Source organism: Scomber scombrus, chromosome 14 (assembly GCF_963691925.1).
Source record: "Scomber scombrus chromosome 14, fScoSco1.1, whole genome shotgun sequence".
NCBI lineage: Eukaryota > Metazoa > Chordata > Actinopteri > Scombriformes > Scombridae > Scomber > Scomber scombrus.
The window spans coordinates 16,049,911-16,067,170 of NC_084983.1; the positions used below are offsets into that span (position 1 = coordinate 16,049,911).

General features: G+C 39.3%; 1 protein-coding gene across 2 annotated transcripts in view; it reads left to right on the forward strand.

Moving 5' to 3' along the window:
• Positions 1-17,260, forward strand: part of gria4b (glutamate receptor, ionotropic, AMPA 4b) — a 135,830-nt gene that overhangs the window by 100,388 nt on the left and 18,182 nt on the right. For both annotated transcript variants that reach the window (XM_062432884.1, XM_062432886.1), the window contains exons 10-11: positions 2,515-2,721; positions 9,585-9,958. In XM_062432884.1, the coding sequence (XP_062288868.1) occupies positions 2,515-2,721; positions 9,585-9,958 (581 nt within the window). The remainder of the gene's footprint in view (positions 1-2,514; positions 2,722-9,584; positions 9,959-17,260) is intronic.

Sequence of the window (17,260 nt, forward strand, 5' to 3'; positions counted from 1 at the left end):
TACATATGTTTTAATTACATTTTGTGCAAGATAAGCTGTGAATCCTGTATTTCTTATATATTTTTTTATTTTTAAAGGAAACTGCTAAATTGTGCCATCATTATGTTGTACAGTAACATTTTGTCGTGCCGCAAGCTCAGCCCAGCATTTGCATTCTCTCCCCGCTGAGGAGTCTTTAGTTTACCTTGCTTTGGCCCGGGGCAATGTCAAGCAAACACATCTCAAGAATAAATTGCTCCCATTCTCAATATGCAATAGGCTGCCTTCCATGACAAAAGTAATTTGTTTGGAAATATGAGTGCAGAAACCAGACGCGGTTTACATTTAGATCACTTTCTTAGCAACAGCAAATCCAATGATTCATAACCTGCCGTTGGTCACAGTGCAGACTGATGTAGCTACCTCTGATTACTTTAAATGTTTAAGTCGAGTCTGGCTTGTTTTTTTTTGGTATTAAGTCATTCACTCTGACTGCAGCTCATTTCTCACTTCCCTTCAGCTTTATGTCTGCCTCCGTTTCTGCTTAGTCATACTTTGCTTCCTTCTCTTTGAGTCTCTTTGCATCATACAACCACACTAACACTTTCATGATTTTCTTTTCTTTTTTTAATTTATTTATTTTTTGGCCTGGCTAAACTCCAGTCTTTGCTGCGTATATCCAGCATGAGGCTGTCATCATGATTACACGTGCATCCCCTTCCAGTTGCACAACTCTAAATTACCCCAAGCAAAAATTTAAGCAGTGAGTTAATCGTCACTTGAAAGACATTCAGTTTAAAGCTGCCCAATGCATTTTTACTAAAATGAACTTAAATTGAAGATTTTCTTAATTTGCTAGGAGCCCCAGCTGTAACCTAATGAAACTGGTCTCAGATTGTAGTGTGTGGGTGGTGGTGGTGGTGGTGGAGAGATTTAGCCGTTCTTGTTGGTCAATTCCTGGTTCCCACCTGACATCACAGTTTAAAGGCACAATCTGCAGCTGATTTCAACCCAACTATCACATCAAGATACAGTCCACGTTGCTATTACAGTACATGGTTGCTGATCATGTGGACTTTTTTTGATGGGGTGGAAAATCAGCTTCAGTACATCATATGAGACAGTGGTGATACGTTGATTGAGTCAGGCTCTGGTTTGTTTCCCTCCTTGGTTCGATTAGTTTGTTTGAACACAACAATCAATTGAAACAATGAGACCTTTTAGACACAGTGGTCTCATTCTGGCCAAAAACTAATTCTGCAGCGGTTCTTCTGTTCCGATCACGATCTGATACAACAACAAGGCTCATTCTGCACGTTTGACCACAATGGCTTCTGCAACCAAGTGCACTTTGGATATTTAGGTGCAAATGAGCAAAAAGGCAGAAGTTAGTAGCAGCTATCCAGAAAATCATTCAATGTCTTACATGGTTTGGCAACGAAGTACATCGCCCTCTTGATATTTGGGTTGATGACTACATTTTCCAGCTTCAGGAAACATCACATGAAAGCACAGAAGTAATCACCATGTTCAGTGAGCAGCTGAAGAAGAGAATCCACTGAACAGTATTAGAATTAAACAGCTGAGGTCAGTAGAGAGTAGAAGTACGCTTTAACTATGGATGTATTATAAGAGCTTGATACCAGATCGAAAATGTATAGACATGAATATAGAAGTGTGTTTTTATCCTCCTGCAACCCTGCATCCTCATATGGGTTACTTTTTGGGTTTGCTGGAGCATTCTGCTTAACTTTGACCTTTGACCTTTTATTGACCTGTTGTCCTGTTTGTACACTTTTTTTGTGCCACCTAGTGGTAGCAAAAGCACAGTGCATTAATCAGTGTAAAGATGGCAGGCATCTTGGCCAGGTCAATCAACAGCAGATCCCCAAACAAAAGTGGACCAGGTGCAAAACCGTATCAAATTTTGTGGTTGAAACTTGTTTATTTATGCTTAATAACATTTGGAGTTTGATATGCTGTAAACAATTTGACTACGACACTGCTAATCAGGAAGTACTTGTTTGAGGATGTTGGGACTTTATTATCGTTGGCGTAAATGTAAGGAAATAGATAGTTTTATATCCGTTATACAGTAAAATAAATCCATTGTCCCCATATGAGGACATATTTTTCAAAACTACTTCCTGTTCAAAGACAATGCTTAGTTTTTTAACTTGTATTCTGTCTAATTTACTTGAGCTTTTTTGGCATTTCATCTCATTTTCATTTAAATGTTGACTAGTGCAGCTTTAAATTGTTGTTCATAACTTAATACTAAAGAAAATCCACTACATGAACTGACCCTGTGGAGTTTTCTTGAAAACAAACACAGCTACGTTGCTCCATAGCGCCACACGTGAAAAAAAACTCAGCAGGCTACTTTTAATCTCAGCCCTGGTTGGCAATAATACACTGCACTTTCTGTTTCATTTTGTTGTCTTTGGTGTGTCACTGGGTCATTTGTGTGAGCCCTCATGTCCGTGTGTCTGTCTGTCTGACGGTTTGGTTCACTGGTTATGGTCCCTTGTGTAGGAGGGTCCCTATGTGATGCTTAAGAAGAACTGGGAGATGTACGAAGGCAACGACCAGTACGAAGGCTACTGTGTGGACCTGGCATCTGAGATCGCCAAACACATCGGCATCAAGTACAAGATCTCCATCGTACCCGATGGGAAGTACGGCGCCAGGGACCCGGAGACGAAGATCTGGAATGGCATGGTCGGGGAGCTGGTGTACGGGGTAAGAACTTGTTTTTCTTTCTCTCTAACAGGAAGTTGTTCTTCTCTCGGCTCCCTGAGGCACAGTTTTTGGAGAGAAATGAGCTTTTCATCTAAGCTGACTCATCCAATTCAAATTTTAATTTTATGCTGTCAGTAAGATTCATAGTGGTATTTAGAGACAATACTGTGTCTTCTTCTAATATGGTATTATTATATATTTGTACAGCAGCTTGGCTTTTGACAGAAAAATTGGTTTTCAGTTCCCTAAAGTTGAAAATGGCCCGAAATGAGACATCAAAGTCATTTATTCAAACTGTAAGCAAAGAATCCATTAAGACAAGATATATTAAACAGAGAAATGTATTCATCATTTCTTATCTTGATGACCCTGTGAAGATCACAGTAAAGTTATAAAAATATGTACTTTACATATCTAAACGTGTTAAAATGACATACATTCCTAAGTAAACGCTGATGTTTAAGCATAATGTACATTTCCACAGCACTTTATCCAAAACTAGTCATGTCATTCTCACTTCTCTGTTGATCTGGATCTTACTTTTTTCACAGAAATTGCTTTCATTCACCAATTTATTCATATTACTTTTTTGTCAATGATACTCAAGAAATATGTTGAATTGATCAAGACGTATGATACGATACGATGATGGACGTTTCGAGTTTTGTATCACCATCAAATGAAAATGGGAGCAGATCAAAGAACAGGGAGGATGTATTCCTATAAAACAGGAGGAATTAGAAATACATTAATGTAAATAATTGTCAAAATGATTCCAGGATACATGAAATGCTTTTTTTTCTTTTTTATTTACTGGACAAAAAGTCTCTACACAAACAATATTTCTTGATCTGTAGTTGACCTAATCTCTGTCTGAAGAGCTTCTGCTGTGGGGTTGTTTCCTGCCTAGATAATTAAACCCATCTGAACAGAGGAAGTTGAAAACAGGATAACAGTATTAATGCCCGCAGAAAGAGGGGAATCACAGTGGCATTAGAGCTGAGCTTTTGGAGGGGTTAAAGAGGGACAAGCGAGAGATGTGGAGCTTGTTAAAGAATCCTTGAGGTGGCGTTTTGGAGGTAGTGAGGCGTCTTTCTCTTGCTGACCTTGCTGTGTGATCAAAGTGGGTGTGGGCGGCAATATGGGATGATGTTGGGATTTCAAGTCCTGAAAAGACCATCAAAGTGAGGAAAGACAGATGTGCTTATGTAGGTGTGTGTGTGGTCATGTACTTTTGTACAAAACAGTGAAGATAAGAAGATACAGAACATTCAATATGAAGATTTAGTCACCTACACTGGATTGAAATTGGATTTATGGTCAGTAATAGTCATGATAATGGTCTGATTAGCACATTTTCATAGAGAGACAATAGAACAATAGTTAATTAACGTTCATCCAGTTCAAAACATTCTGTGCTTTTTATTTTTACATGAGCAGAAAAGGCAATTTTTTCTAAAATTCATTTAAGACATTAAAGAAAACCACAGTCTGTGTTTGCTCTGTTTTTCTAGTCTTTTATTTATTTATTTTTGTGATGACTTAATTGGCGTTTTCACAAAGTGGCATTTTTCTCGCTGCGCCTCTTTGGTGCTGCAGTGACTCACGGTGAAGTTGAATGCGACGAGTGCGAGCAGTTCGAGATGTGTCAAGGCTGATCAAGCAGTACAGTGCACTCCTGGTGTAAAAGAATAACCAGGTTGGTCAAAAAGTGCAGCTGTGTTCTCTGCTATTTTGTCTTGCTATTTTCTTCTCTTTAAGAAGCACTGTGAAAAGACATCCTCTCCAAATGTTTTATTTTGGAGCAGAAGGCTTTGCAGGGAAGAATGACAATGTATAAATCTTTTTTTACTTGCAAAGTAGATTCATTTTGATCGTTATCATCGTCTTTAAATGTTGATTTTATGGTACAAGCACAACTCCCGCCTCCCTCACACTTTATTTACACTTCATTCACATGAATATCCTGCCCCCCTCTTACTGTGCACAGTATGATGTGAAATAATGTGCATTTATTATTTGTTCGTTGAAGAAGAAAGGGAGAAATTAGGAGCATTTGTTTTGATGCATTGGATCTCCCCATTAATACACACACATAAACGTTACATAAAAGATGAGATTTTGAAAAAAGAGGCCTGATTTGAGGCTTGTTTTTAGAATAATTGTGTAATCTTAAAATTTGGACTCATTGTATCACGTACTATTAGAAATGTTGTATTACTAAGACAGGGGGCAAGCTATATTTAAGAAGAATATTATGAACTTCACCTGTAAAAACCTCTTGAAATGTTTTCTCTTTAATTTCCCCTTAAGTGGTGTTAAAGTTGGAAAAGTTATCTTATTCTTGATATTCTGTATCAGCTTGTCGCAATCATTGCACAACTTAGCCAACAATTAAAAGTTTCAACATCACAGATTCTCTAAAGTCATTATATAGATTTGGTTTTGTGTTATCGGGCACATCCATCGACAAAAGCGTTTTTCTCAGAGAAAGCATATTACACCAATTTTGTGTTTTGGAGGGTACAAATTAGTGCAGTCATTCAAGGTACAAATGACATATATTAGAGGGTCCAAATTACTAAATTGAGGGAACAAAATAAGCATTTTGAGCTCACACATTTTTCATTTGAGAGCATCATTTGTAATTTGAGGGGCAGCGAGGCGGAGATTTATATTCGGTCTTGACTTTTATAAGCTCTGTAAAATCAACCTATACAGTTATGTGCTCATTAAGGCAAGCTCATTCATAGCAAATTAATTTTAAGAGCTTTGTGCTGCCAAAAGCACACAGGCAATTTCTGTCAGCGGTTGTACTGTCTGTTTAGGCAACTTGGTATCTCAGCTTTGGGACTGATCGTCACAGACTAATAGTAATTTATGGATATGGATTCTGGCAGTGAGAGCCTTTATGCATGTATCGCGGAGTGTGTAGCTGCAACTTCATCCTCTGTAGCCAAACTCAAGCGTCTTCTGCTTGGTCGTTCTGTCGATGAACTGCAGAAAACAGTTGGACAGCAGCTCTCATGCTGACCCAATGTTGCACTTTCTCTCAGGCTGAATCAATATCATTCTCCTTGGCAGCATATTTAAGATGAATGAAGAATTGGTCACCTTGCTGTTCCTTCACAAAGCCAGCAGTATCGTCCTTCCATACTAATGAATGTCAGTGTTGTGTCTGTTATAACTTAGAAAATCATTGCAGTTGTGAACAAACCTCTTGCTACAACATTATCACAGCAGTCGTTACAGCCTTCTCTCCTGCAAAAGCTTCTAGTTTGCTTTTCCAAATATGAGTTCCCCAAGTATGAGTGTCCCACATGTTTTTAGGTTTAGGATACTAAGACTCACTTCCAGTACAGGTTGAAGACAGAGGTTGTGAAAGCAGTACTCAATGACAGTGATTAGAAATCCGAAAACCTGCCCTTTATAATAGGCAGGTGTTCAGGAAAGCTATTTTACTGCCTTATTGTATTTATGAGCTATAACTAATAATAATATGCTATACTGCTGTACCGTTGACATACTACTAAATTTCAATTCGTACTATATTACACTTATATTCCACACTATTTATACTGTACTATATTTGTTACCACATTATGCAAATATGTTATATTGCTGTACCCCTCTAGGTAAAGGCATATATTATTTTATTTTATAATAAGCTGTCTTGGAGTAAATCTACATCCCTTTACCGCTGTAAAAGTATAGAAAGCAGACTCACTGCCAGTATCTCACTTATTTGCTGATTTTGTTAAAAAAAAAAAAATTCTCAGTGTTGGTCAATTATTTTACTTAAAGACGCATTATTTCGATTTTCTTTCACTATTTCAAAGTGATGAGTTGTGTCCTGAACTGGACACAAGGAAATGGCCCTAGGCACAAGAAAAGCTCAAATAATGGGGACGTAGACAAAAAAAAAAAAATTCCACAATTTAAAAAAACTTTCTGCACATTTCATGGACTTCTTCTTCTTTCGGCTGTTCCTGTTAGGAGTCACAACGGATCACCCATTTCCATCTCTTCCTGTCTCTTCATACACCTCCGCTTGGGCCTTCCTCTTTTCCTCTTGCCTTGCAGCTCCATTTTTGGCATCATTCTCCCAATATAACCAGCTTCTCTCCTCCGCACATGTCCAAACCATCTCAGTCTCGCCTCTCTGGCTTTGTCTCTAAACCGTCCAACCTGAACTGTCCCTAGTCCATTCCTAATTCTGTCCATCCTCGTCACTCTCCACAAAAACCTAAACACCTTCAGTTCCACCTCCTGTCTTTCTGTCAGTGCCACCACCTCTAAAACATACAAAATCTTGTCTCACTACCTTCTTGTAAACCTTCACCTTTCACTTTTGCTGGAACCCTTTTGTCTCAAATCTCTCCTGACACTCTTCTCCACTCACTCCAGCCTGCACTCTCTTCCGCACTACTTCTGTTACTTTGAACAGTTGACCTCAAGTATTTAAACTCATCCACCTTCACCACCTACCCTCCTTTCATCCTTACGACTCAGTTGTCCTCCCTCCCATTCAACGCACACGTATTCCGTCTTGCTCCTAATGACTTTCATTCCTCCTCTCTCCAGTGCATACATCCGCCTCTCCAGGCTCTCCTCAACCTGCTCCCTACTCTCATTACAGATCACAATGTCATCCGCGAACATCATAGTCCACAGACACTCCTGCCCGATCTCGTCTGTCACCCCGTCAATCACCAATGCAAACAAGAAAAGGGCTCAGAGCCGATCCTTGAACCCATCAGTCACTCCAAATGCAAACTTCACTGCTGTCCTCATGCATACCCTGCACCACTTTTACATTCTTACTCTGCCACTCCCAACTTCCTCACACAATACCACAGCTCTTCTCTCAGCACTGCGTCAAATGCTTTCTCTCTAGATCCACAAAGACACAAGCATCTCCTTTGTAAAAAATGAAGAAGGATTATAAAATTGGTTTGATCATTTTAATCTAAGATTGCGGATGTAGGATCACTGCTTTTGCCTCATCCCTGGAATGTGTGTTTTTGTCATCTTTAGGATTCCCATTGCTCTTCTATCTTGGCCTCTATCTAAATAAGGTAGAAGCTCACTACACTGTAAAGTGTCAAGAGATCATTTATTATAGGGTGCTCTTGTTTTGGGGTTGTATGCCCCGTGTAGGATGTGCATATTCATATATGTTCAGCTCCATGATCATCTTCTAATCTATTGGGTAAAATCATATAGGGTGATAAGTTTGACCTATCATAGAATGTTAATTAAAATGTGTCTTAAAAACGCTATAAAAGATGTTAGTTTGACTTTGTATAGTGAGATAGAGGAATGCTTTTATTTATGTGAGTTCTGTCTCCTTATTGATCAATAATAACTTAATTTAATCTTCAGATCAATCAGTGTCCTTGTTTTCTTCTTGTGTCTGCATCCAGTACTTTAGCAGCAATTCCACGACACTTTCCTTCTCAGAACTCCTCCATCGACAATCTCAAAGCAAACACTTTACATCTCTACTACTCTTTCCTGGCATGAAACCATACTGCTGCTCGCTAATCATCTAACGTTTTCTAGTGCACAAGATCAACAAGAAATATTCCACAACTACTACTTCGAGGTTACTGTAAGTGTAAAAGTTTGAAGCTGTCGAGAAAGAGATTTATGTTAAATACTCAAGTGAGGACCAAAAAGAAGAGAACCAAAAAAAATATTAGTGGAAGGTTTTCACATGTATAGTAATACCTGAATGTGTGTGTGAGTTTGTGTGTGTTGTTGTGAAGAATATAAGTGTGTGTGTGTGTGTGTGTGTGTGTGTGTGTGTGTGTGTGTGTGTGTGTGTGTGTGTGTGTGTGTGTGTGTGTGTGTGTGTGTGTGTGTACAGATAGTTAAGACTGAGCTATAGCTATAGTTGGGGGCATAGGGGAAGCTGGCAGCTTTTTTTCTCCAGCGTTCACGGGAACGTCTGAGGACATGGAAGCTGTCAGCACTTTCCCATCTAAGACTTTGCTTAGAGACCATTCATTTCTTCCCAGCTCTCACTGAAAAGCTCCGCACTACCACAAAAGCTCTGCCTCCTTTTAACCTGCCGTGTATTTTAGCACACACTAAATGCCCCGAAGCTGTCATCTTAGTGCATTTTGCTGAGGATGAAAGAACTTAAGTCTCTTTCATTTTCTTCCCCCCCCCTTCGCCCCTGCTTTCTCCTCTCCTACCTCCTTAAGTGTCAGATGGTCGTAATGAAACTTTAAATTCTTGCTGATATTAAGCCCTTTGCTCCCAAGCCAAGGCAGACAAGGTCACAAGTGTTGCTAAATCACTAACTATAATCTGGTTTGTGGATTTTCAGCAAGCCAGTATGCACTTTTCTACAGCTGTATCCCATGTTGGCCTTCCTGTGCTGTAAGCATATTTCTCCAACACATTATTTTATCCTCCCTGCTGATCCCCCCCCCCCCCCGAGTTTCGGCTATAAGCCTCTCAGCATTAGAGAGGGTTTCAGAATTTCTTTTTCAATTTCTTTTATTTTTCTCTCTGTCTTAACTTGATCACTCTGAGGTGTGTTTCACGGCCGTCTAAATTTGATCGCTGCAAGATTTGCTCAGTGATGGGAGAAATTCAGATGAAATTAAATGAGCTGCAGAGAACGAGAGAAGGGGTAATTGTTGTTGCTTTGTTTTCCGATGGCTGACTGGCCATTGGCCTTCGGGATGTCATATCTGTGACTAAGTGATGTTTGATTGTTGCATGGCCCAGCTCAGAGAGATGATCCATCATTTGCATTTGCTTATCTGTCATCATTTGGATTTAGAGTTTGGTGGTCGCTCTCAGAGGGGCTCACTCACATGCCTAATCAAATCCCTCTTTATCCACAGAAAGCGGAAATCGCTGTGGCCCCTTTGACAATTACGTTGGTCCGGGAGGAGGTGATTGACTTCTCCAAGCCCTTCATGTCGCTGGGCATTTCCATCATGATCAAGAAACCCCAAAAGTCCAAACCTGGGGTGTTCTCCTTCCTGGACCCGCTGGCCTACGAGATCTGGATGTGCATCGTGTTTGCCTATATCGGCGTGAGCGTGGTGCTCTTCCTGGTCAGCCGCTTCAGCCCGTACGAATGGCACACCGAGGAGCCCGAAGAGGGCACCGACGGTCCGCCAAGCGACCAGCCCCCCAATGAATTTGGTATCTTCAACTCCCTCTGGTTCTCCCTGGGCGCCTTCATGCAACAGGGCTGCGACATCTCCCCCAGGTAAGACACACTTTCATTAAACTGTCAGAGAGATTTGTTTACTTGATCTTCTCAAGCTGGGGACACATAACATGACATTTAGGCCTATTATATTCACAGTGTGCCATCACGGCTGACTGGATTTCACCCGTGTTAGTCGGGACGATCCTACAGATGACTTTCAGCTCGCTCTCTTTTAGCGTTCAGGATTTGAATCCCTCACATGCCAGTCCACTTAAGGCCATCATTATTTCAAACATATTGGATTGACACAAAACAACACTGGGCAAGTCTTCACACCCTCCTGTAAGAACCATTAGTCTGTGACAGTGAAGAGGCAAAAAATAACACATTAGTGTTTTATTCAGTCTTACTGTTCCTAGTCATGTCGTCTGAATAAACAGTACCCTCTTTATTTTCAGATTTTGTACGACACAAGATGGAAAAAAATCTTTACTGAGTGTGGCGAGTGCAGCATGAGTCATTATTATATCTTCCCAGTCCAAACTGTTGTGTAATGTGTCCTCAGAGTGAGTCGCAACTGATATTCAAATTTCAACTGCAGCTTTCATCATAAATCATGAAATTATTGAAAAACTGTCCCAATTTTCACAGTTTTTTAAAAACTTTTCTCATTGACTCTAATATAGATCGTTTTATGGCACTTAACAACTGCACTAGAATTACCGCAATATGATATCACCATAATAGTTACATCTCCTTAAATAACTAAAGTATATAACTTTATTTACTTCATTACTTCATATATAACTTTTATGTAAAGATGTCATAATTTAGTTATTGTTAAACTTTAAAGGGGTACTTCAGCAATTAAAAAAAAAAAAAAAGGTCAAAATATTCTGACTTTTAGTCCCAAGTGTGGGTTAAGCTTTATAAATGCTGGATCCTACAATTCCCTTAATGCAACTCAGCACATTTTATTGGACACTCCATGGCAAATAAGTGCCCACATCTTTCAAAATCAGTCTGATAATAATGTGTAATGTTAAAAAGTCTCCAAGTCCATTACTGGGTAACCCCTTAATGAGATCTCAGACTTGACAAAGCTCAAGTAGTCACAGGCACATTAAAGAATTGGTGGATTGCCCCTTTAACTGTCAGTGTTGACTTAATTTAAAATAAGTCGTTGGATAGGAAGATTATATGGCCATAAAGATGACAACAAAACAGCTTTGTGGTTGACGGATTAGTTTAAGATTTGGGGGATGTCTTTGTGAAAGTGAGATTAGAGGACTGATATAAACCTCATATTTGTGCATTAAGTGTGTAGCTGGAATTGGTAGACTGTTAGCTTAGCTTAGCATTAAGACTGAAAGCAGGTGGAAACAGCAGATCTAGCTAGTCTAAACACCTACCAACCCCTCTATAGCTCACTAATTAACATATTGTGTCTCATTTGTTTAATTTGTACACAATCAGAAATGTAAAAATGACTATTAATGATTAAAGGGTTAGGGTTAGGGTTAGAGGGAGTAACGCTCTATAACTACATCTTGATGAATAAGTATTTGACTCTACACCAAGTTTTTCGGTCAGTCTGCCTAGCTGTTGTTCTGAAAGAAAGAGTTTCTGCACATTATGCCCCAAAAAAAGCACAAATTTGTTGTGTTGTTTCTGTTTGTCTATAGGTAAACGTATGGCAATCAAACCAATTATTATTGAGATATTTTAGTGACCAAGTTGATGGATACAGAGCCATGCAGCTAGAATGGCTAAAAAAACAAGAGATGTCTTAACTTGTGAGCCATAAAGTGTTAGTTGGCATTTATTTGAATTATGGAAACACCCTGATTCAAGTTTGTATGCTAAGCTAGGCTAAACCCATCCTGTCTCCAGCTCCTTACTTAACCTACAGACATGAGATTACTGGGAAGAAACTGAATGAGCATATATTCGCAAAAAAACGCTAAATTATTCCTTCAAACTCATATTTTGAAATTTTTTGATCTACCACTGATGATATAATGTACTTCACTTGACCAATTGTAACCTACTGTAGATGTATTATTCAAGTAAGTTACTGCACCCTGCTCTGTATGAATGCATGGACACTATAGTTAGCATAATATAGAGGTTTTAAGTATTGCTCTGTTATTTGTTCTTCATTTTTAGCTACGGCCTAATCTGTCGCACTACAGTGTTTACCGCTCATGCTGTGTGTATACCTGTATGTGTTTGTGTGTGTGTGTAAATGTGGTGTATGAAAGTGTCTCTGCTAGTATTGATTTTTTTTGTAATCTTTCCCTCTTCCCTAGCCATATTGCTCTTCACTGTCTGACTTGCATACACTGTGTTGTCTGCTTGTAAGGAAATAGGTTGTCTCAGTGTCTGTCAGCTTCGGCAACCTGTGTGACTCATTAAGCGCACGCTGTCAAGGTGTCTTCTTTTCACCGTGTCTGTGACTTCTCTTCCCTTTTGTCCAAATTACCCCCCTGCCGCCCCCAAAAGTCAGCATCCCTTGGGCTTCAGACCAGCGGACTGGTGTCTAGTGAGCATGGCGTACTTTGGTGGAAGGGTGGAGAATTTTTTGGAGTTTGTACAGTTTGTACTGTCTGGCTATGTTCCTCTCCAGCTTTTAAAAAAGGGGCTGGTCGTCTTTGCTTTTCAATCAAAGATCAGGCTTCCTGTCTACTGTCCGCCATCACCTCGCTGCTGACATCTTGCCTGTTATGGTGGAACCTATAGACTGGTAAAGCCTGCAATTTTTATAATGGTTTGTCAGCTTTTTTTGTGTGTCCGAATGGTTTTGTCAAGCTTAACGTTCCAGCAGAGGGATTGTTTGGGTTATTTTTAAGCTACTGCTAAAACGGCTCCTATAGTTACATTTAAGTCTTTAATATAATACTTATTTTATCTATCTGCCTTAAAGCCCTTATGGATCTTGTACTGTAATAGAGTTGGTAAGATTTTAAGAGATGAAAGGCCTGTATCTTTCAGCCTTCCCCCCACACCAGAGGAGAACTGAGAAACACACAAGATGGAGGATCATTAGAGCGCCTTCGAAAATTATAGCCCGGCCTCACGTAAGCAACCTATAGATAGTAGGCCCTGTGACTGTGATTAAGTACACTCATTTAAGGAGTACACTCGCTTTGTTCACATGTGCACAGACCACCCCCCCCCCACACACACCCACCACAACCATAACCACCCCTGCCCGCCACATCTCTGCCTGTGTACTACAGATAAGGACTTCAGAACCCGCACAACAATGTCGGCATCAGAATGAAAAAATCTACATTTCAACCCTCACTGTCTCTGGCTGTGGTCTCCACTGCATTCCACCTGTCACTGCTAATCCCATGGGGCCTCTCCCCAATCCATCAGCACAGAGCCACCAGAGCTCAGGAGCGCTTCCACTACAGTTTAGCCTGACAGGGCAACATGCAAATCCCTTCACACAGGGGAGATTAGACGCCGTGGAGGGAGTGACAAGGGCAGAGGTGAATGGGACGAATTCGGGGCCAGGGCCGCAGTGTTCGCTCATGTGTTACAGTCGAGAAACCGGTTGGACTGTGAAACTCTGCAAGTGTGCATGCACGCTCGGTGTGTCTGAAACTTTTGTGAGCATTTGTTACATCAACCCCCAAAAAAACACAAATGACTCATTCATCCAACAAGCAAAAGGATAAAACAATTGAAGTGTAAACTGTGCACATAATTTTCCATGTTTTTCCACATTTAGGTCAATTTTTTTTTTGGTAAGGTTTGTTATATTCCACAGAAGATTGTTTGTTTTGGTGGATTTGGTCACATCCATGGTGACTTGCGGCCAGAATTTATATGAACTGGAAAACATGAATTGTCTCGTCTCGCAGAAATTCACTGGAGGAAAAAGCGAGCAAGGTTAAAACATTAAACTGAAGGGCTTCTACGACAGTATAGTGTTACTCACTGCAAAAAACACATGTATAATTTAAATGTGCACAATGTGGCAATGTTCACCATAGTTACAACATCCTCGGCCATCATTTCCAGTTTGAAAAGTGGTCCAAGCGTAGCCAAGATGGCAACCATTGAGGATGATAAATTCCACAGTTTTTACTGTTTTGAGTGCACCATCCGGGTACTCACAGTGCAATGCATTTTCCCATACTTCTCAGTGTGAACACACTCAAAATATTAAGTGTAAGTACAGAAGAAGAGATTTGAGACACAGCATAAGAACAGCAATCTAAGAAATATGTCAAATTAAGAGGTAAATTACTTATAAACCTGAAATAGTTCAATCTCATGTGGTGGTCATTTGTGATGGATGTTGCCATTTATAACCAGCAAGCTAGAGTATGTATTTAAATAACACCATGTCACCGTTTTATCAAAGGTATTTTTAGGCAGTTTTGTTTATATACAGATAACAATGAGTCGATTGTTGCACAGTTGAATGATTATAAAGCTGTAATCCAGGTGATAATCTACTTCACCTTCAATCTGTAAAACAAATTACTAACAAAATAACAGAATGAACTGAGAAAGAAATAAGAAAGAAAAAGGGGGGGCAACAAACACAGAGATGCCACCATTCTTAATCCTAATTGCAAAAGCTGTGATTGGTCGATTGTTTGTCCAACAAGGGGGAAACAGCCATTAGTGAACAGAGCAACATATTTGTTTAAATCGCTGCACAAATTGAAGATGTGAGTGGTGATTCAGAGATCTGGAGGCAGTTTAGGTAACTGTTTGCACAGATGATTACACAGAAATGATTACAAATGAGATCTTATGTTACTGGGAGAACAAAATGATCTATAAGATACCACAAGTAGCTAACGGGCTAATGCAGACCTCCTTACTTTTACTTTTTACTAAACTTGCTCATTACTCCTCATTCTTTTTAATTTCATGACAACTCCAAAAGGAAAGGCAGAGGTTGAAATAGCTCAGAACATCTTCGTCTCCTCCTCTCTCTCTTCTCTCTCTCTCTCTCTCTCTCTCTCTCTCTCTCTCTCTCTCTCTCTCTCTCTCTCTCTCTCTCTCTCTCTCTCTCTCTCTCTCTCTCTCTCTCTCTCTCTCTATATCTCTTAATAAGGGTTAATACCCCCTTCTGCTCCCTCAAGGCAGCCCATAATAATTAATTCAGTGATTAATATCCTGGTCTCCAATGTTAATGTCTCCCTGGAAACCGGAGAAGAGGGGAGCTTAAATGAAATTGTGACACAATAGTCTTTTTAATTGACTACAAATCCCAAATGAATAGAACTCAAGTTATTTTTGTTTTTTTATATTGAGGCTGCAGGATGTCACATAACTACAACACAGGTCAGAACATATCAACATAAATATCAATGCAGCTGCCTGACACTGCATGCAGGTGTTTCACTTTCACAGCTGTTCCAGGTGTTTTCAGTCACTTCAGTCCCTCGTCATCGCTTCTCATATGGATTATCTTTGCGTCTCTCGCACTGAGCCACATATCTCTGCCGGGCTAATAAGAACGCTGTGATTGACTTGATTAGTCCTGATTAGCTCCGAGTGTGTGCCTTACTGATAGCACACACTGATGTCACATTTCCTGAATGCTACGGATAGATGAAACGTAACTTTTAATATGAGTTGCGAGTTTAGAGCCGACAAAAGCTGCGTCTCATAAGGAAGAATGACTTTCAAGTACTCCGTCTGTTTGTAAGATTCCCATTATTCATTTAATCCAACAGCAATTAGCTTCTGTTGCCGAGCGGACACACTGTCCACTGCTTATTGCTTATGTCAACAGGGCTTGTCCTTCTTCACACTCGGCTGATTTGTCACAATATTCTTGCAAATTGCGAGCGCTGCCAGAGGCTCCGATTGTATCTATGTACAGTTGTGTCTATAGCTTCAAAGTCAAGAGCCAATTTAATGTTTCCTGCTTTGATATTCTTGTAGCGAGCACTAATTAGGTTGCATTTATCACAAACAAACATCTCCAGTTGCCATTGAATGATATACTTGTGTAACCATAAAAGAACATTTTGGCGCAGCGGTTCATCCTTTGTTGTTTGTGAAAACATGTTTTTGTGAGCAGTTTAACTAAAATGTGATCACCCGTCCCTCCCCTCCGACACAAAAACACAGACTTTTTTATTTCAATAATTTTGGAGGTCTGACCATGTAAAGTGTTTCACAAGAAAGAAAAACAACATGAAAGAGAAGTCTGACAAATAAACATAATTATTAGCTGCAAGGATTTGTTGATTAATTAGTTCATCAATTAATTTCCTTTATGTTTTAGTCATTTGTAAAGCAAAGATTGAAAGGATTTGCCAGTATTCTTGGACTTTTTACATCAACTCAGCATTAAGAAACTGTGATGGCCTTTTTCACTGTTTTCAGATTTTTTATAGTACCAAACAGTCAATTAACTAATCGAGAAACTAAGCTTAATTAAAGCAGATTAATTGATAATGAAATTAACTATTCAAACTAAAGTAACCATAATCTAAGATGTGTCTCTGAGTTGTTGTAGCGTCCCAACTCCGAACTTGTGTTCATTTTGAAATGCAGAAAGGTTTGTTTATGAAGTAAAAATGAGCACATGCTGCTTGATGTCATGACTCCTAATGGCCGTAGAGACTATACAACTCTTTGGGGATCTCCAAGAAGGTTTGATTTTCAGTCATTATGTTATTTTAGTAAGTTTCCTGTTTCTTCAACTTTTTAGGAAATTAATGAACTGGACAAATGAAACTGACTTTTCAACATTGGCAGCAAATGGAGAAAATGGAGAGATGTGATCTCAGGTATTTTAACTCTTTAATAATAATAATTATGATATTAGTAATACAAGAAATGCAGCTCAAAGTTATTTACAACAAAAAAACTACATACACCAAGTGCTTCAAATTGAAAGGACTTAAAAGAAGCAGAAAACAATGTTTAAATAAAAGGACAAAAAAGAAAGAAAAAAAGGAACATTAATGTAATATAAGATGGAAAATTAAAATAGCAATAATCTTAAAATAGTAGAAATGGTACATAGTAAAAGTAGCTAAAAAGTAGTATAAATAAAATAAACTAAAATACAACATTTTAAAAGAAGTTCAGTAGTGCATCAGTGTTAAAGTGACTGTCAGAAAAATGAATACAGTTCTAATTTCTTTTTGAATACTGAGCGAGCTGGCTTCTCTGATATCTAAAGGTAGTTTGTTTCATAGTTTTTGGGCGTAATTGACTAATTTTCTTTCGGCTGTTGCTGTGAACCTCCAATAAACCAGTAGCAGATGATCGTATTGTTCTTAAAGTGTTCTTCAAGGGGAAAATGCTGATGTGAAAGAGTCCAGGTTACCTTTGATGCAATGCCACCGTCCTATAGACCGTCTCAGC